Raw genomic sequence first — 20,813 nt, 5'->3', positions numbered from 1 at the left:
ACAACATGCATGACCAACAGTTGGGATCAAAATGTGCAAGTGAAGCACAGATTTAAAATTCACAACTGATTTTTGCATTATATTTGCTCTGCCTTCTTTTTCATCTTTACATTTTCCCAAACACTTTTATTCAAAAAAAGAAAATTCATTAACCACAAACTGACCTAAATAATGACTAGTGAGAAGATTATTTCCCCCTAAAGAGACAAGATAAGCTGCTGTGAGATGCTGTTATGCTGCAAATATAAATGGCTGTAACTATGAAGGAAATTACAGACCTGGTTGCAGCTAAGAGAATAAGTTTATTCTGGAGCATTAGTTAGTAACATGTGACTTTTTGGATGTTTTTGCCCCAAGTGGCATTTTTTATTCAGTACAAAATCCCCTAAAACTGAATTTATGAACCATCTCGAATCAAAGCAACAAATCAGAAATTAATCTCCTTTTTGTGTGCCACCGTTTCAATGAGCAAAATTCCATGCTAAAATTTGAATTCTCCTTCTAAAAGGAGTCATTGACTCCAGAGGTAAAACCATCCAGCCTGCAGACAGAAGCAGGGGCCTACATCAAACCAAAGGTGACCAGCACAGGACGGTCAGTCAGAACAGCCCACACTGAACTTACAGAGTGATGCTCAAATGCTGGGGAATGGTGTGAAAACTGGGAATGTCCTGCAGAGGAGGAGGGCCTGCTCCTGCTATCAGAGATCTCTAGTACTTCAGGAATGTTTTCCTGGACCACCACCTTGAGCTGAAGTAGATCAGGACATTCCTGAATAAAGGCAGAACAGACCTGAGTCACTCTTGGGTGATTGACTTCTCACCTTCCTGGAACAGGCAATCAGATACATGTTCCTTTCTCATTCCTTTGTGCTAAAATTCACGGGCGTTGGAATGTTGGAGATTCCTTTCCACACATTCTGCTCTCAGCCTGGTTCATGTAACTGTGGAACAGCCCCACAGTCACTAGTTTAGAGGAAGAGAAATTAGGATTCTGTGTGTGTTGTAGTCATGGCACATATGACCAGTAATATTAATACAATACATTTTTGTGGCAAAATACCACAAAACACATTTTTGTGTCCTGTACCTGGTGTTTGAAGTGTCCTTCTGCCTTGTTTTATATAACTTTTGGGATGAGTGGATTATTGATCTACAGAAGAGGTTTGTGCTTGGTTAATTTTACAGTTTGTCCTGGGTGGTTCTGTGGTTTGTCCTGGGTAAAAATTGATTTATGTGTCAAATTCAGTATTGATTGCAATAAAACATTTAGAGCTTATTAATTTGGGAAGATGAGGTTGAGGAATTTAGGATTCTCATTGAGTCTGTTTATCTGTGCTTCAGTAAAACCTTTGGCTTAGCTACAGCTTCTTACTTGGTCCTTGAGAGTGAAGGGGGTAACTCCCAGAACTGTATCAAACACAAAACACAGGTAACATGATACAAGAATGACCTCCAGGGAGCTTCAGGCATCTATCCCAAAGCAGGAGCTCACACCGGAGCTGTCTGGACTCCCTTGACAGCAAACAGAAAAATGCTGGCACCTCTGGGAGCTGGTGCACTCCATTCTAGGACAGATGTTCAATCAGGTGTTCTAAACCAGAAAATGTATTTCCTCACCTAACTAAAAGGAGATTATTCACAGATTTAGTGCATAAAAAAAAAATAAATGGAAATGTCTATTTCCACTTAAAACACACTGGCACAAGTTGCCCAGAGAAGTTGTGGACTCCCTGGATCCCTGGAAGTGCCCAAGGCCAGGCTGGACAGGGCTTGGAGCAACCTGGGATAGTGGATGGTGTCCCTGCCATGGCAGGGGGTGGCACTGGATGAACCTGAAGGTCTCTTTCAACCCAAACCATCCTGAGATTCTACAAGACACCAGGTTTTCAGCCCAAGTAACAGGAACAGTCGTTCTGTTAATGCTGTTTTAGGACACTTTGCTCAACCGGGGGCCTTCAAGGGTGGCTGCCCTGAAAGGCAGAACACACAACCCCAAAATCTGCCAACAGCCTCGTCTGGCCCTGGCTCCCTCTGACCCAGGACTGGGCTGGACAGAACACGTTTTTTACTCTGAACACTAAATCCTGCCTTTCTCAAGCCCATCCTGTGAGAAACCTGCAGTTCCCACTGGCTGTGAGCTCAGAGCCAGCTGGAAGGAAGGAAATGGGGCTGCAAGTCAGGGTCTGCTGCCTGCCATAAGGTGCTGGGGTTTTTTACATACTTGGAGATGGTCCCTTGCATTCACAGTCCTGGACTTTGCAGAGGCCTTGGGGTCTCCTAGGACTGAGTCAGCTCTGGTCAAAGGGTCTGCTCAGAGGCTTGCTCACCCCCAAATTCTCTGGGAATCTTCAAATGGATTCTAGGAAGAATTCTAGTAAAATAAGTTCAAAATCAGTGCTGAGGGTAGGACGGTTTGTGAAACTTTGCTGAGCTTTCTTGGTCACAACCCTCTCAGTTGCTGAGTCTCCCTGGGAATGGATTGTAAAAGCTGGGAGCACCAGCCATGTCCTGAGGCTGTGTGTGGAAGCAGTTTTACCCACTCCAGGGGTGCAGGGAGGACCATCTGGCAATGGTTAGGTTGTCATTATTCGCTGTGTCCATTCTACCTCAACCCGAGACAGATCCTCAGGCGAGCTCGTGAGTTCCTGTCTGGGAACTCCCCACCCTCCTCCTCCTCCACAAACACATGCAAAAAATTCACTGGGGTTTTCTCCCCAAATTTTGTCTTTTCTGCATGTTCCTGTTAGCCCTCCATGGCAGACTGGTATTAGAAATCATTTTTCAGGCCTCCCACTCCTACCAAGACTGAAAAATGACTTATTGTGGGTTTGAAGTTTTTGTAAGTTGTTTGTCAAACTCTGTTTTTTACACAATTATCTATATGTTCCACTTTGTAGAATCACAGAATCCCAGGAAGGGACCTTAAAGCTCATCTCATTCCACCCCCTGCCACGGCAGTGACACCTTCCACTATCCCAGGTTGCTCCAAGCCCTGTCCAGCCTGGCCTTGGACACTCTGAAGTATGGGGCAGCCACAGCTTCTCTGGGAACCTATGCCAGGGCCTCACAACCCTTACAGGGCACAATTTCTTCCTGGTACCCAATCTGGATTACTCTCTGTCAGTGGGAAGCTGTTACTCCCTGGATGTTTCTGCAGTCTTGCAGCTGTAGTATTCCCTTCCATGGACATCCCTTGGGTACTCAGGGGAACTCAGTGCCCTTCAGGAGCAGGCACAGCTCTTGCCAGAGCCCAGGCTGGCTGCTGGCTCAGGGCTGGGAGGGTGGATGGCCAGTCTGGAGCACATGGAAAAGCAGGGATTAAACACTAAGCAAGGAGTTGTGTGTGGCCAGCCCCACTCTGGATGGGAGATTGTCTTCAAAGCCAGGAAGTGGTGGAGTCACCATCCCTGAAAGGGTTCCGAACTGTGTAGATGTGGCACTCGGGGAAATAAATGGGTTAGTGGTGGCCTTGGCAGTGCTGCTGAACGGTCTGGTACACGGTGCCGGTCTCGGTCTCAGAGGGCTTTTCCGACCTACGTGATTCCATGGCTCTGAAAGCACTGCTGACCCCACCCGCCAAGGCACCAATGCGGACGTCTCCAGGCCTCCAGCGTGTCACAGAGCCCCAGGCAACTCCCTCCTCCTCTTCTTCCTCCTCCTCCTCTTCTTCCTCCACCTCTTCCTCCTCCTCTCGGGCCCTGGCCGCGGTCCCGCCGAGCGGCCAGCAGGGGACGCGCCCCGGCAGCCAGCGCGGGGCTGGGCCTGGGGGGCCGAGCGGGGCCTGGGGGGCTGAGCGGGACGGGCGGTTTTAAGGCAGCTGCAGTGTAATGTCACTCCCTGCTGCCGCTGCTCCGGTGAAGCCAGCACTCGAGTCCCTGCTCCTGTGCCTGCCACGATTACAGGCAAATCAAGGAAACCCAGTCTTGCTGAGTTTCCAGATGTGGAAGATCTCTTGGACTTCCCCTCCTGCTCCCACGAAGTCTTGGGAGCAGGGGAGCAGTTTCCACCTCCCGCGGCATGGGATGCAGCAGGGCACGGGCTCTGAGTCACGGTTTGCCCTTTGGCTCCAGTTACTGCCAGGCTGGACCGGGAATGAAGCGTGGATTTCTGATTTCCTGTTCAGAGCGCTGAGCTGATGTCCCTTGCCCATCACACCTTCTCCATTTCACACAGATCCAGATCATCTCCCCTGGCGCAAGCACGAGCCAAGAGTGGACCCTGGCACAGCCTCACGTTACTCACAGGTGGATTCTGGATTAATTTCTCTCAGTGGTTACAAAGCAGCTGTGGAGCATGTTCTTCCTGACCTTTTGGACGAGAGGGAATTTGCAGATGATTCCTGCTGCATCTTTCATTGTGAGGTTCTCTTACAGTTCTTTTTAAAACAGCTTAATTTGCCAGCACTAGGAAGGTTCCATCCTTGCCTGTGCTCTAGGAAAAAGCAAGGGGATCCTTGCCATCACTGGCAGTGTTTTACTGTGAAATCCCAGGATGACTCTGGCATGGCCAATCCCTTGGGCTCCCCTTTGGGGAGCACCTAAAATTTGGTCATTTTGCTTTAGGTTTTGGTCTACATTGAGAAGGATATTTCATAGCTTTCCAAGTGTTTAACAGTGAAAACAAAAACAACACCGTGAATTTTACAGGAGTAACGTGGGAATAGAAAACATCACACTTTCCCATCAATAAAGCAGAAAATTTACTTTTATGAGTCAAGAAAACCAAGTTGTGTCAACAATACCTGATTCGTGTATTGCTCTTAACTTAATAAATCTCATTTCATGAAGATAAAATGCCTCCTAGAGAGCACTTTTGAGAGTAATGATGATAGCAGCTTTTTTAGGAGGCAGGAGGACGAGGTGCAGCTTGCTCCAGGTGAATCTCACCTCCGAGGAGCTGATTCCACTACTCCAGGGAGAGGAGAGCTGGCAGCCAGACAGGAATGTGACAGGGGAGCCCAAAGTTCAAGTGACCCTCCCTCTCCCGTTCTCCACCTGCACTTTTTCCTTCTTTCTGATAAGCTGGGGTTTCTCCTTCCTGGGTTCCTTGCCATGAATCAGGTTACACGCTGGAGCCAGCAGGAATTCCCAGGGTGTTTCTCAAGCAGCTGGGAAGGGGCTGCACAAACACAACTGAAGAAACATTCCTTGAAGAATTTTAATCTCCTGGACTTAAGTCAGTTTGTTTTAAACAGATTGAAAAGTACACCATTTGTTTTATTAAATTTTGAAATTCCTTGAACCAAGGAATTTTTATGGCGTACCATCATCCTCAATCAATTTTGGTTTATTGCTTTTTCAAACATACTTAAAACTCATGACTGCTTCAAAGATTCAGATAAGTGTCATAAGTAATATCAAATTGAGGCATATGCTCCTCAAAACAGTTTTCTTTCCTTTACTATTGGCAAATTAATAAAGCAAATATAGATTACTTAATACTTATTTGTGTTTTCAAAATTTTTTTTTTGTTAGAAAAACTAATAATTTGAAACAGGAAAGCTTGTTTGGAAAACTCATTTCAGAAACACCTCCTTGTTTTTTGCCAAGAGCAGAACAAACATCTTGCTTTCATCTTAGCTTGTAGGTGTAAAATTGCAGCTTCCTGTGCTTATCACTGTACATATTTTCCATTTGTTGTGAACCTGCTATCGGAACAGATAATAAAATATATATGAGGTAATAGTTGGAGTACCAGAGGCAAGTGGGAGACAGGTGCTGGATATAAATTTCCTTCAATAACATGCCACCATGACTATAACCATTAAAAATGTGGGCGATTTGATGGCTGTTTTTGCGTCTGGAAGATACTTTACAATAACCACAGGAATGTGAAGAACTCCCCTGGATGCCACATGTCCTTTGGCATGGGTTGGCACATCACCTGGCCAGTACCTTCCACGCTGGAATAGATTTTAAAGAGAAATTCTTAATTCTAAACACCATTTCCCAGCAACAGCCACCCACCCCCGCCTTCTTGTGCCCCAGACCGGGGTGAGCGGCCAAGGCGCGGGGCTGGCGGTGCCGCCGCTGCTCTCGCACGGCGGCGGGGCGGGAGCGGGGCAGGCCCAGGGCGGCTGGAGGGCAGCCGGTAACGACGGAGCCCAGCGCGGGGCCATCGCTGCCGGGGACCCGGCCGTGAGGGGAGCGGCCATGAGGGGACCTGCTGCTGAGGGGAGGCAGCACTGAGGGAAACCAGCCGCTACCATGGCGACCCCCACGCTTGGCTCCTTCCCTCTCGCCGTCTCCCGCCCCGGTGTCCCCCGGTTCCCCCCGCCGCTCTCACCCCCGCCCTGAAGCGGCCGCCCCGCCCGAGCCCCCGCGTCCCCTCAGCGCGGCCGCGCCGCCATGGCTCCCCCGCCCCACTTCCCCCGCACGTCTCGCGCGGCTCGTCGAGAACGCTCCTCCTCTCCCCTTTCTTTCTTCTTCTTCTTCTTTTTTTTTTTTTTCTTTCCTTTTTTACTCTTTATTTATTTATTTAATTTTTAAAAAACCATTTTCCGCCCTTCCGGACTCGGGCGGTGGCAGCTGCGGAGCGAGGCGGGGCGAACGCTCCCGCCGCCTCCCCGCGCCCGCCCTCCCGCCTGAGCCCCAGCCCGCGCCCGAGCAGCCCTCACACACCCACCGCCCGCCCGGCTCCGCATCCCGCCGCTCCCAGCATGGTCATCAAGGTCTACATCGCCTCTTCCTCCGGCTCCACGGCGGTAAGCGGCGCCCGGGGGAAACTTATGCCGGGCGGGGGACGCGGGGGGCGGCCGGGCAGTGTGGGGAGAGGCCGGGGCAGCCGCGGTCCCCTCACGGCGCCCGGCGCTGTGCGGGCGGTGCTGCGGCTGCCGCCGACGGAAAGCGGCATTTCCTCGGTGATCCCGCACTCCTCGCCCTGTGCTGGGAAGGCAGAGCCACCGCTATTTGGGTTTTTTTTTTGGTTGTTCTTGAAGTTCAGTTTAAATGTGTCATCTGTCGCTTGGTTTTGATGAGTTTATTCCTCGTTGATTGTGGCAGGCGTGTGTGGCCGCTGTCCCAGTAGCCTCTGGTTCTTGCCCTGTTGGGAATACTGGATTTCGCTTTTTCCCAGCGTGTTATAGGCAGAGCTCGGACTGTGTTTTTCAAAGGCAAAAAGATACACAGAAATAGCGGGATTTGTGCCTAGATTCAGGTGTAGCTCTGTGTCCTCAGGATCATCTGGTTTCTCTTTGATACATGTGGGAGATGCTCCGAGGCTGAAATCCAGGGGATTTGGTTGCACTTGGTATGGATGTGCTGGAGAACTACAAAATGCCAGGGACTCAGAAATGCCAGCTATTGCAGTTAATGATCAGTGACTTTTACTGCGAGGAGATAAAGAGTCTGAACTGTGGCTGTATGATGACCTTTTCCTGTCACTCTTCGTGCTTCAGGTCCCTAAACTTTGGGAGGACAGGGATGTACAGAAGATAAAAACAAGCCCTCACTGCATTCTCCTTCTTTGCTTGAGTGCAGCCACTGGTCTGTGGGCTTCAGCAGATCAAATACCAGTTGGTAAGCTTGGGGTGATGGGCTGCAGATGGCACAGGAGCCTGTGCCTCAGGTGTCCCTGCTGTCCCTCCCTTCCCGGGTCATTTTTAGTAAACTTGATGCCAGCGCTGACAGTGCTGGTGGTGAAAAGCAGAGGATTATTTCATGCTGACCGAAGAGGGTCTTGAAATCCTGAGTAGTTCATTCATAAAAGGGATCCAAAGGGATTTCTGCTGGGTTCATACAGAATGATCATCTGGAAGGAAAGCAGCAGATTGGAAAAGTAATCCTTTCTTTCTAATGCAGCTGTTAATAGGTTTCAAGTTGACTGCTTCAGTTGCTATAGATTTTTATCAGTGCCCTCTTCGCAGCACCTATTGATTTATGTCTGTCTGGTGATACTGAGCTGCAGGGGTGCAAGCACAGATCTCAACTCCAATTGTATTTTTATGGTTTTAAATTAAGTTTTTAATTATTAGCTTAGTGTTTTCTACAGTGCTGCCTGGTCCTTGTGTGGGTTGTACATGTTACAAAGCTCCAGTCTGACTAACTGCTGCCTTTCAGGCTCCTTTGTGCATCCCTGCCTGTGGAATTTGAATGTAGCGTTGGTGTAGTCTGTTTTTTGGGGAATTCGAGTGTAATGTGCACATGATTGCCAGTTTTATGACGTGTATATTTATATATATATACACACACACATACACTCATGCCTATGTCTAAAGCTGGAGCAGCTCAAGGGATCTTGTGGTAATGAGCAACACTTGCACATTCTTAGATTCCTGCGTACACTGAGGGTGTTTCTGTTGGCAGGACCAGCCCAGCACCTCACTGGGTGATGTTTTCTTTCCAGTATAAGAATTTTAATTGATGTTTCAACCTAAAGTAAGACAGAGAGGCACCTCTTTGGAGGGAATGGAAATGAGTTGTTTCTGTGGCTCTTAAAACCATTGGTGAGACAGGGTTTGCTTGGAGGAGCAGAGAAGCCTTTCTGGGTGCTGAATTTGAAATAACTTACTCCAGGAATGGAAAATCCACATCAGAGAAGATTGCTACAGAGAGATGGAACAGAGACAAAGCTATTTGCAGCAAAGTGACTGAACTGGGTAACATCAGCCCGGGAAGGGCTCTCACTCCTGCTAAGTCATCTTTGTACTGTAGTGACACCCAGCACTGTGTTATTTTGGGTTTTAAAAGGCTAATTTGCCTGAGTAGAAGAAAACCAGAAATAAGTATAAAATCTCCTCCTTCCCACCCCATTTCTGTAAGCTGAAGAAGCTTTTGTGGCACTGGAAAGTGTCTCCCACTGAACGGAAAAGGATTGAGGTTGCTTCACACCTCACGCCCTGGGGCTGTGAGTCTGGGAGGGTGCCCAAATTTTGTGGTCTATTATTGGCAAAGTCCTGCTTTGCTATACGGTGTAATTTGCCACATCACAGTGTATAAAATGTTTCCCCAAGGCACTGTTCTCTATAATGTTTACATTCAGTATGATGTATCTGTGAGGAACAAAACACTGTGTGAAGTTCATGTCTAAGCAAAGACATTTTATGAGTGTGTTTCAAGGGATTTCTGGAAAGTAGGATGATTGACATCTTGTCTGGCCTCCTATTTGAATTTCACTCCATAATGTGGTAATTCCAGCACCAGTTTCCTGAAGTGTTCAAAAGTTTTGCTTAGGAAGTGGCCCCTTGCATTTAATCGTCCTCACTGTGGAGGCTGTGCTGGCTGGGCAGGGATGCACAGGAATTGTAAAGATGAAGATGAGGTGAGGACACCCACATGGCAATGGAGTGTCATGGAGAATCTGGAGCTGCTGTCCAGGAGCCTTCCTGCATGGCAGATGGGAAGTGAGCAGTGTTCCTCAGCCTGGGACAGTGGTGGAGGCTGCGGACACAAATGAGACGCAAATGCCGCATTTGGAAGTGTGGGAGCGTTGCAGGAACAAGGACTGTGCTGGCTGTGAGGGGTTCACTGCAACCTCCCATTCAAATCCTTCAGTGAAAGGAAGATAGGCCTGAAAGTCATTAGACTCTTGCTCCTGGTAGAAAAGGATACAAGGAGGGAAGAAGCTGAATGGCACAAATCCAATGTGTGGTTTTCTCCACAGGATTTTGGTATTGTTGATTTTGGGGCAATAGATTGTCCAGCACCAGAATCCCTTTCTTCCTGAAGGCAGCTGGATTGCCCATTTTATTGATCTCATATGGAAGGGAGCCATCTGCTTAAATTCTTCTTGGTCTTATGAGTGTGCATTTGTTGCCAACAACTGCACAGTTCTTGAGTACGGACTTTGAGAGAATTTATTTGTTCATCCAACATCACCCTGCAGTTCCAGGGGTATGGCTGAAACTGGAGGCTGTGGCTGTGGAACTGAAGTGCCAGCGCTGGATGTGGTGGGCTGGGCTCTGCCCTGTGCCAGTGCTGTGGGCTGTGGAAACTGCCACATCAAATGTCTGGTGTCCAGATGCTCCATGGAGCCAATTGCTTCATCTTTGTGATCTATATCCACATTTCCATCTCTCCCAGCTCAGTCCTCCTCCCTTGTTTTGATGGCTGTGTGAGTGGTTTTCTTTCCTTGCCTCCAACTGCGACTGCAGACACAGCAGAAAGAAGAGATGATCTCCAGAGTCAGAGTCCTATATATACAAAGACCTGCCGCTGTTTACGGATGGTTTTAGAGAGGAAAGAAAATTTTAATTTATTTTTCATTCACAAAGTTAAGGATGTGGGGTGTTCATATTTTTATTGTATTGTTTTCTTGCTTGGGAAAGGATCTAGGTCTTTGCCCAGTAAATGAAGATGAAAGTGGCCCATGGTCTGGAGAACATGTACTTTTAATTACTCTTCTCTTTTCCCAGTAAGGCACCAGAGAACTTGCTGGTGCTACTGGAGACATATAACCAGTGTCAAGGGCTTCCTGGAGCATTCCAGGGGAGAAGAGCTCCGGAGAAGAGCTGTGGGAAATGATGAGAGCATGTGTAACCACCAGCTCTTGTCCCTGTTCCACAGCTCAGGGTTTTGGGAGGGCTGGCGCGGCTGCTTCATCCTTCTGAAGTTTGAATCCCAAGGAAGTAATACATGGAGAGATGGATATTGTATAAAAAAATTATATTTTGCATTTAAATCCCCCAAAGGCATTTTTTCTCAGATGGTCACTAGAAATGCAAATAATGCCAGCCTTACAGAGAACGAGCAGAGTCTGTGTGCTTTGTGTTTGTGTTGTTTGGCTGCTGTGAGGTTTCATGGAATCAGAATCATTCAGGTTGGGAAAGGCCTCAAAGCTCATCGAGTCCAGCGGCTTTGCCGTGGCAGGAGGTGGCTCTGAGGGGAGGTGCAGCCACAGCAGGGTGGCTCTGTGCATGCAGTCCTTATCAGCGTGGATCACAAGTGTCCCTTGTTGTGCTGCCACGTCCAGGGTCCCCAGCGTGCTGTCCCAGCCCGGATGTCTGTGGTCATGTTTGTCGCTGCGGAAGCCCCGAGCAGTGGCAGCAGCCGGTCAGGAGCAGCTCGTGAGCTTCCTTGGGCTGCCTGGCAGGGCAGCGTATGTGGGAAGAAAACACTGATACAAATCTTCGGTAAACAGTCTTGTACTGTGATGCAAGTTTAGGTAAATGCACACATTATGGGGAAATAAGCTGCATCTGTAGGTAAAAAACAATCTCATGGTGTATGTGTGATTTTGTGATACTCAGTTAATGCAATTCATATGCCATGGGTGAAAACTGACTTGTTAAGCTAGGTATTGATGTTTAAACCCCTCTTTTGTGGAAACATAATACGTGTGAAGGGCTTTTTTGGATACCCAGTGTTCACCAGAGTTTCTCTCAATAAAATGGTAGGAATTGTTCTGAGTTAGAGCTTTTGGGATGGAAGACAAAATCTGTAATGTGGCTCAGGCTCGGATGTGTTCCATCTGCCTCCTGGGTTGTTTTTTGTACAGTCATTGTTCCAAACTCAAGATAAGTCAAATATTTTTCTTAAAATATTGCATTCAAATTTTTAATGGAGCCAGAGATTAAGTTGGCTGCAGTTGTGGCAATAGTTTTAATATATCAAAATAAAAAACATTCTACTGTGCTTAACTAAAACCAGTTTCTGACAGCAGGAGAAAGATGGAAAATTCTACTCCACAGTTAAAGCCAGGAAAGGCTTTTTGCTGAGAATTTTTCTAGGCTGTATATGCAGGTAGGACAGTGTTTATTCTGAGGTAATGCATCAGGGTTATGTCTGTGCTTGGGGAGAAGATGCAGATTTTGGGGAGAGGCTGGATGCTGTCAGCTTGTGCTGGCTTTCCTTCTAACCCTGAACTGCAGCACGTTCTAAGACAGGATGCACACAACGTCATGTCAGGGCTAAGCACTTGTGGGTTTTAAATAAATATTTATAGAGTTGAGCAGGGAACTTTTCTTGTCCTGGGGCATTAAAGTTACACTCACAAAATTCCTATAGAAGTCAGTGAATTGGCATCTGTGTTAACAAGCAGAGGGTGCCAAGACTTGCGTCTCTGCAAGGTTATTCTTACTCCTTCCAGGAAAGTAGGAATTGGGGAGAGGGGAGACAAAGGGAACTACACCAACACTGACAGAATTCAGCTGTTCAAGGTCAAAACAGAATTGAAATATTCCCCTCTAAGACAAAAACAAGAGCTGAGGATGCATCATTGCCATAGCCAAAGGAAGGTGAGCTCTCCCTGTTCCTTGTGCTCCCCAGCATTGGAAGCACCAATCTCAGTTCTTGGCTCTGACTGGAGAGCTGGAAACCTGAACCAAATCCACATCTTATATCAATATTCTGCTATTCAGGAATGTTTCTACTCAAACATGAACATTTGGTGTTAATGGCATTTGTTTAACCCTGGCCATACGCAGGGGAGACTTTCAGTTTATGATTAAATGTAAATGCTTTTGTTGGTCAGTTATTTAATCGAGCCTGAAAGAGCTTTGATTGTAATGCTTATCTACTGTTTGTCCCAGAATAAAAGCCTCCATCCAGGAGCACGTCCTTCCTGGGACAGCACCTCCAGCTCAATGTTAAGGCCATTTTGTAACAGTGAAAAGGCAGCAGAGTGAGACTGAGCTTTAAAGCACCAGAAAAAAATGTGAAGGGTCAGCATCCAACTGGCCTGAATGAGGTTTGTGCTCTCAGGATACAGCTGAAGTTGTTTTCACATCCTGTCTTACAACTCCTTCCTGGACATGGTTTCCCCTGTGAGACGTGGATGTGGTGATTTATTTCTTTAATTAATGATCTGAAGTTCAGTTTTTCTGGTGCTGTTTCTGTGCATGAATCAGCCTCTCTAGAAATTCTAAAGGCGCTCAAGTGTAAAATTTTAACTACTACCTGTTGTTTGATTGCTGGAGTGTTGGAGTGAAGAGAGGAGCCAAAGGCAGCTGTGGTTTGAAAAAGGATCTCAGGGAAATCTGGGAGCCATCTTCCGGTGCTGCACAAATGGATGTTATTCTTCACTGGGCTGTTTCCCAGCAAATGTGTGGACAGAGACAGAGCAGGGAGGAGAATCAGTGCAGAGTCAGGGGAGAAAGCTGTGCCTCACACCTGAGCTACCTGGAGCATAGGAGGGAGGGTCATAATATTGAATGCCTGGATTTCTGGGAAGCTTTGGACAAGCATTAGCCAGGTTAAAAATCTTTTTTTTTTCAATCTTTGACAATATGCAGAAATTACCAGGAAATTCCCACAGAGATGTGCGCTGGACTCTAAACAGTGCAAGAAGAGCCTGCTGTTGCTGTCCCAGCTGGAAAACTGGGAAGAAACAATGGTTGTCCTGTGCAGGAATGAGGTTTAAACTCTGCTAAAATACTGTTTAGAAGAGAGGTCTTGGAGTCCCATACTAGGTAATTCTACAAAAATACCATATTCATAGCCATGAAAAGCAAACAGAATGTCAGGAATGTTTAGGATGGGAAAGGGCAAAATAATAAAAAAAAAAACCACTGTATAAATGTGTGGTGAGTGTGTCTTTAGTAGACTGGAATTGTTTTCTTTAAATGATACAGGAAAGTGAGAAAAGGGAAGAAAGTAGGGTGAGATGATCACTGTAGGAGGAACAACCAAATAAGGCAGAATTTGTGGATGATAATGTGGAAGATGTGGCTGTCCCATCCCTGGAAATGTCCAAGGCCAGGTTGGATGGGGCTTGGAGCAACCTGGGACAGTGGAAGGTGTCCCTGCCCATGGCAGGGGTGGGGCTGGATGGTCTGTAAGGTTCCTTTCCACCCAAACCATTCCATGATTCTGTGAGTTCTGCAGTGGAGAAAGAAACAGCTGAAAACGTCTGAAATGTGATAACATCATGTCAGGCATGGGAGAGCAAAGAGGAAGGGATTAATTAATAATTTTCCCTAATGGAACGACTCTGGGAGAGCGAGTGGAAGTGGCAGGTTCAGAGTAAATGAAATGCTTTGTTTGACAACACAGATTTCAGGGAGGAACTCCCTGCCAGAGGACGTGCTTTACAGCAGAAAGTGCATGGGCTCAGGAAGCAGTGAGACAAATTAAAGGGGCAAGTCTATTAAGGGGTATTAAACATTACTGCTACACCTCTGACTCAAAACTGTGAATTACTGGAGTCTAGGAAGAAAGTTGGATGTGGTGTAGCTCTTTGTGCTCAGCCTGATGGTGTGATCTTCCCTGGGATCTGTGACCAGTGGAGACAGGAGGCTGGGCTAGACAAGTGTTGGATCCAACCCAGTAAAGCTTTCTTCTCTTCTTGAATGAAATTGGCTCTGCTCCCAACATTATGTTACCAGTTTGCATTAAAAAAATTAAGACCATGTTGTCCAGGAAAATGTTTGGTGGAAAAGAAACATGTGTGTGTTTGGGATATGTTGGGTTGGTGTCTCAGCATTTCTTGCATACAAAACAAGCATTTGGGGATTCTAAGACCAGCATTGTGCAGATGCTGACACACTGTATGTTTAGCCCATGCTTAGGGTAGGTGATCAGACACCTTTCCTGCCTTAGGCATAGATCAAAGTCAACTGGAAAAGCCTGATGGAAACAGCAAATGCAAAGCCTCTGGGAAAAATCATGGAAGTTTTCACATAAACCCTCATTTTTATGGGAGTACTTGTTGCCAGGCAGGTTTAAACAGCACATCTGTATTCACCTCATGGGATCAACCTCTGGCTGTGCTTATATCACTGGGAATTCTGCCATGGACTACAGCAGGACAAGATTTTATTCCTTAGGAAATACTTAATGCTGCTTATCCAAGACATTCCTGTGCACATGTTGCAAATGTATTTGGCCAGAGCAGCAGCTGCAGAACAACTGGCAGAGCAGGAAAGGAGCAGAATAACTCTGTGAATGAATTAAAATATATCCCAAAACATTTTCACTGGATATGGATAGAAATGAAGTTCAAGTGAAGCTGATTTATGGCTAGTAGGTGTTTGGTGGTTTTTGTTTTCCCTAGGCAAGAAATACAATACATGTGAATAGAAATATAAAGGAGCAGGTTTGCAAATTTCCTTGTTAGTGCCCTGGTAATCCTGATTAAGAACTGGAAATGCCACCCTGTAATGCAGATAAACAAGTCCCTTGGTTCTGGTAGCTCAGTCCATGGAACCTTTGTGCCCAAGCAATCTTCCAATTTTCTGTTCCCTTCCATCACACTAAAGTGTACCAGGGGGTCCCTGTGAGAGCCTCCCTTCACCTGCAGAAGTCTGGGCTTTGTAATGCATGCTGTGGAAAGATCAAAGTAAATCCATAACGCTAACTTGGGAAATGTTCCCCTCAGGAATTTACACCTGGATGAACTGAGGAGCTGCTGGACAGACAGCTCCATCTTCCATGGAATGATTTGGGACCCAAGCTGGCAGCTGGAAGGTGTTGGGAGAGCTGTCACCTCCCACTGCCAGCCATCAGCATTAGGCTGAGACTGAGGAACAGCAGGGGAATGAAGCCATTTTGGCTGCTTGCCCAGGCCTGGAGAACTCCATCCTACAGCAAATAAACAGCTGGGGCCTTAAACTTTGAAAAAATAAAATGCTGTGTGTATTTATCTTAGTTTCTGATTGGGGTAAGCAGATGCTGGCTTGCACTGAGGCAGAAGGAAGCTTGTGGTTTAAAAAAAAAAAAAAAAAAAAGTAGATAACCATGGTGACAAGAGGGATCTATAAAACTTAAAAAAGACAGTGGGGAGTTGCAAAGTGGCTCCAGGTCGTGGCTCCAAGGCATGGGCAGCATCCAGTGAGTGCTCCTGCTCTGGGGTGAAGGTGGCACTTCCCGGTGGGCTGCAGGGATGCAGTGGGTGAGAACAGCCTGGTGATGGGAGCAACCTCGCTGTGTTGGGAAATGCTCCATTGTGTTAATTCCTGAAAGAGTCACTTCAGGATGTCTCCTGAGCAGTCCTGAGAGCAAAGCCCAGGCACTGGCCTTCCTGGCTGTGGCAGGCAGAGCTTGGCCAACTCCTGTGTTGTTTCAGCTGCCCAAAGTGTTAGAAACTGCAGTGTGGCCAGGGCTTGTGAGAACAATTTATCTCTCCCACTTAGAGACACAGTTTTTAGGCAATACTTTGTCCAAGTAACATAAAGAAGGATCTGGGGCCTTCAGGATGATTCACACTTGAAATGTTATCCAGGGCAATTAATTACTGGGTCAGAAAACTGCTGCCCATACTGGCTGTGCTCTGCTGAATCTTTCCTCTCTGGGAAGTTTTTTGCGTACTGTTCTATCTCAAAGCTCTTCTTGCAAAGGGGAGGAAAATTTGTATTTAATCCATAGCTTTTTCTCTTCCTTTGTATTATGATATTTAGGTATTTTAGTTGAAGAAAAAGGCTTTGTTCTCTTCAAAAAATTACTTGGTTTAGTTTTAGAACAGCAGTCAGCAAAAAGACTCTTTGTTAACTAAGATCTGTGGTATATGAATTCTTCAAAGATAAAAAATAATGCACATCAGAGGCACCTGGATCCCTGAGGCCATGTTGTATTTCTTCTTAAAGTAGTCTTTTATTTAAAGAATAAATGCCTGGCAATATAAAGGCAGTGAAACAGCAATTAATGCTGTAAACTTTTACTCCTGTCGGTTAATTTAGCCTCTGTGTGCTAAACCATACAGGAAATAAAGTTGCTTTTATTGTAAACCACAGGGGCCTCGTGCAGAACTGTCGGTGCTTTTAACTCCTTCCCTAACCTGAGCTCAGCTCGTCACACAAGCACAACCAAACCTGTTTTCCCTCTGCTGTGCAGGGCTCCCCCATCACCAGCAGAAACCCACAGCTTTTGAAAAATAATTACAGGAGCAGCTGTTTCAATAAACCCCCCACACTGCAGCCCTGTGTGTGCTGTTTTCTCAGGCTGCTTCCCTGGAATATTATTGGAGTGCTGGGCTGATGGGGAGGGTGAAGTCTCAGGGGCACTGAGGTGGGACCTGGCAGTTTGTGTCAGTTCTTACAGGGTGGAGTTGCTGCCAGCATTGCACAGACCCATCCTGGGATCTCCATGAAGATGAAGATGAAGGAGAAATAATTCTTCTGACTTTCAGAAGGAGGCTGGCTGAAAAAAACAGGTTTAGAACCTGACAACAGTGGTAAGGTCCAGACTGTCAGGACTTTTTAAAGCTTCCAGAGCAAGCAGTCAAGTGACCAGCAGCACTTTCAGGGCCTTTCCCCTGCTTTTCTCAGCCACATGGTAAATGTTTGAGTATTTAGGAATATATCACGTGTCAGAGAGTTGTCTGCATCTTGTGATACTGAGCTTCACTATCTTGTTGGAGATCAGTTTTCTGTGTGGTAAATTGCTTTACAGTCTGTGTGCAAAGCCTGTCTGTGGGGCTGGGCTGTGGTGTATTGATACCGTTTGTAGAATCAGTCAGGAATGATCCCTGAAAATTAATAAGCAGTGATTTGAAAAAAATAATTACTCCTCATTACTCAGGAAAGGGAGTTCTGAGAGCTGAAGAGAAAATTGTTCATGGAGTCTGTGACAGAGGTAGCTTAGACTTAACAGACTTTTTTCTCTTCCACATAGCAAAAGTTCCCCTTTCCCTGTTTTGTGACTCAGGTAAGAGAGTCCAGTGAGATGCTGAGGCTGTGGAGACCCCAGGAACAGCAGAACAGCTGGCTGATGGGTGGGAATGCTCCCAGGCCCTGCCAGTCTCAACCCTGTGCTGTTCAGGAGCTGTTGGTTTGGTACTGGGCTTTGGGAGATGTGGATCTGTTTGTTTTTATTTAACCCAGCCCTGAGTTTGGATGCTGGGACAAGGCACATGGAGACTTCCAGGGAAACTCAGCCTGCCAAGCTCCACGTCTGCTGCAGAAACAACTGTAATAAATGAAGAGTTCACATTCTGCTGCTGCTTATACTTTGTCAGTGCATAACTGAGATAATGGAGCCTGTATTCACAGTAGGAAGCTTGCTCTCTGTTGGTTTTGGACCAGACAAGCAGTTTTCAGGCTTATAAAAGTCAAATGCCACAAGACTGACTTAGAAAATTGCCAAGGGTCAATTTATTTAGTATTGTAATGGTGGTGTTTTCCTTTGGATGATGACAATTCTGGGTGCTGTGGTGTCAGCAGTGATTTCAGCTATAGTTTGCCATACATCACTGTTCCTTTACATCCTCACCTAAAGGAAAGTAAGAAGCCGCCTAGGTTTGGAAGCTTGATTTTGCAAGATATGCTTATTCTGGATAACTAAAGTAGTCATTAAAAAACTAAAAAAAAATCATCCTCATATGTGAATATTTGCATTTCCAAGACCTTCCTGCTGCTGAGTGGAGCAAAAGGCTGTGCAGGAATGGCCTGAGGCCATGGTTTGATCCCTTCTTTCAGTCCTTTTTGCTGCTGGGAGAGGCAGTCCTGCCTCCCCTGGCTCATTTCTTCTCTTTGCTTGTGATGGCACAAGAATCCCCCTGTCAGCTGTGAGCTAGGCTGGCCCCAAAGCAGCAGCACTGCTGGAGGAGACTCCAGCTCAGAGCTCCATGGAGCCCAGCCAAGGCATAGCCTGGCACTGACCTCTGCTCTCTGACCAGGGACAGGACCCCAGGAACGGCTGGAGCTGTGTCAGGGAAGGTTCAGACTGGATGTTATAAAGAGATTCCTCACCCAGAGGGAGTTCAGGCACCAGAACAGCACCCCAGGGAATGGTCACGGACCCAGAGCCCCGGGACCGCTTGGACAGCACTCTCAGGCACAGCATGGGATTGTTGTTGTGTCCTGTGCAGGGCCAGGAGCTGCACTCAATGATCCTTGAGGGTCTTTTCAGCTCAGGGTATTCTGTGAGTCTGTGAGTTGGGGAGAAGGCCTCTTTCCATATCCCTATTTATTCAGGTTGAGTGTCTGCAGTCCTGGTAAGGAGCTGTGCTTCCCCAACTGTCTGTCCTGGATAATCCTGCCTGGACCCAGCTGGATGAGGGGAGGTTTGGGGGCAGCCTGTGCAGAGCCCATGCAGGAGGATGGGCAAGCTTTGGATGTTGGAGGGGTCAGGCTGTAGGAGTTCGGAGCTGCTGCCAGGCAGTGGCCAGAGACTTCCAGAGACTCGGGCTGCTTCCCGTGCAAAGTTCATCCCTAATCAAACACAGCTCCTGGTGGGGTTGTTTGCAGAGATCACGTGAAGGGAGGGGAGACTCCTGCTGCTGTCCCTGGGCCTGGAGCCCAGCGTGAGCAGAGTGGAGTCAGGCACCCCCCATGCCTCCGATCAAACCTTCCTTGTCTGAGGGGACAAGTGTCAGTCTGACAGCTCTCCAGATCTGGGACACCTCCCAGTGTTCAGCAGCTGGAAGCTTCAGTTGCATTCACTGTTTTTCTGTGTTCAGGCTCTTTGGTTGTCTACAAAAAGCAGGCAGAGAGGTTTGGTGCTTCTGCTAGTACCAGCTCCAGTGCTGCCAGAACTTCCTTGGACTTTTGGGTTTTAACTTCTCCCTTGCCCAGCTGCTGGGGATCTTGTGTTCCATGTGCATGGAAGTAGAGTGTAAAAAGGCTCACTGTCATCCTATGACCAAACGTCCCTGTTTTTTGGTTGATGATGGAATGAGGTTTTAAATGTTAAAATCTTACTAAAATCCCTGCAAATGGAAGTTTTGGCTGCGTGGGGTTTGTTTGATTTTGAAATCCGGGCAAATAATCCCAGTGAGTATTGCTGTCACTTTTCACAGAACTTTAAAAAAAAGGAAAAAAGGAAGGAAAAATCCCAGAGAAACAGAAAGTCAGTCTCTGGATGCACACAGAGTCTGTGTTTGGGGAGGCAGTCTTTGAGCAGGCCATGATTGCTGTGGGGAGGAGCTTTGGCACATCCTGACTTGTGAATGACTTTGACTTGGCTGTAGGGCCCTCTGTAAGCCTTTTACAGAATGAACAGAAGCATCTAAGCAGAGAGTAGAGGGATGTGTCATTTCTGGCTATGGTGAGGACACAGATATTCTGACTAAAGGAGGGTGCATTTGATCTGCACAGCCCCCCAGAACACTCCCAACAGTTTGTGCATCTCTGGTAGGCTGGAGACTGAGCTGGGCTCTTGGGCAAAACAACTGGATGCTGCCGGTGCACTCAGGAGCCTGGACAGGCCAGGAGATGCTGAATGAGCAACTGAAAATGTGTTGGGGAGCAGCCAGGAAGGAGGAGAGTGGAAGGAGAGTGCACTGTGTCACCCTTCTTTTCATGGAATCATGGAATATCCTGAGTGGGAAGGGACCCACAAGGATCAAGTGCAACTCCCGGCCCTGCACAGACACCCCAACAATCCAACCCTGTGTATCCCTGTTGTCCAAAGCCTCCTGGAGCTCTGGGAGCCTTGGGGCTGTGACCATTCCCTGGGGAGCCATTTCAGTGCCCCACCACCTTTTCCTTGCAGCCAAAAAAAGAGGAAGATTTGCTTCTGAATTTGATGCTTCAGTTGGAAAAGAGGTGGGGTTTCAGCTGACAGAGCCATTTTCATGTACTGGAACAAAATGTGAGGTTTATTAAATGGTACTTTTAACCATGGGCTTCAGGTGTTGTTGATAAGATGTTCTGTGTTAGAATCCTGGTGACGCCACAATAGTCCTTGACAAGCAGGTGCTAAAGGATGAATGGGTTCACCCCCGCTCATCTCCCCAGTGCTTGGGTATCGTTTGTTAAAAGCAGAATTTGCCTTAAGCTGTGATAATAATGTTAATCCTTAAGGTGCCTTCATGGAAAGTAAACCTAAAACACATTAAAAAGTCATCAGGGCTTCGTTAGGCAGTGCTGCTGCTGCTGTGTGCCAGAAGCTGAGGAGATATAAATAAGGAAATGTTACTTGTCCTCCTACTTGACTAATGGGTAGTGGAATCTGCTTTTGGCCACTGCAGGAGGAAAGGAGCTAAACAGACACTGGCTGT

The 20,813-nt window shown here is 47.0% G+C and overlaps 1 protein-coding gene across 1 annotated transcript in view; it reads left to right on the top strand.

Annotated features, from left to right (window-relative positions):
- Nucleotides 1-6,574: 6,574 nt before the first annotated feature.
- The window catches only part of SH3BGRL (SH3 domain binding glutamate rich protein like), a 29,955-nt gene continuing 15,716 nt past the window's right edge, over nucleotides 6,575-20,813 (top strand). Inside the window, exon 1 of the mRNA XM_041485342.1 lies at nucleotides 6,575-6,705. Coding sequence (XP_041341276.1) covers nucleotides 6,661-6,705 — 45 coding nt within the window. The 5' untranslated portion in view covers nucleotides 6,575-6,660. The remainder of the gene's footprint in view (nucleotides 6,706-20,813) is intronic.

This window comes from Pyrgilauda ruficollis, unplaced genomic scaffold (assembly GCF_017590135.1).
Source record: "Pyrgilauda ruficollis isolate IOZ18807 unplaced genomic scaffold, ASM1759013v1 scaffold7, whole genome shotgun sequence".
NCBI lineage: Eukaryota > Metazoa > Chordata > Aves > Passeriformes > Passeridae > Pyrgilauda > Pyrgilauda ruficollis.
This window is presented reverse-complemented; position numbering and strand designations above follow the sequence as displayed.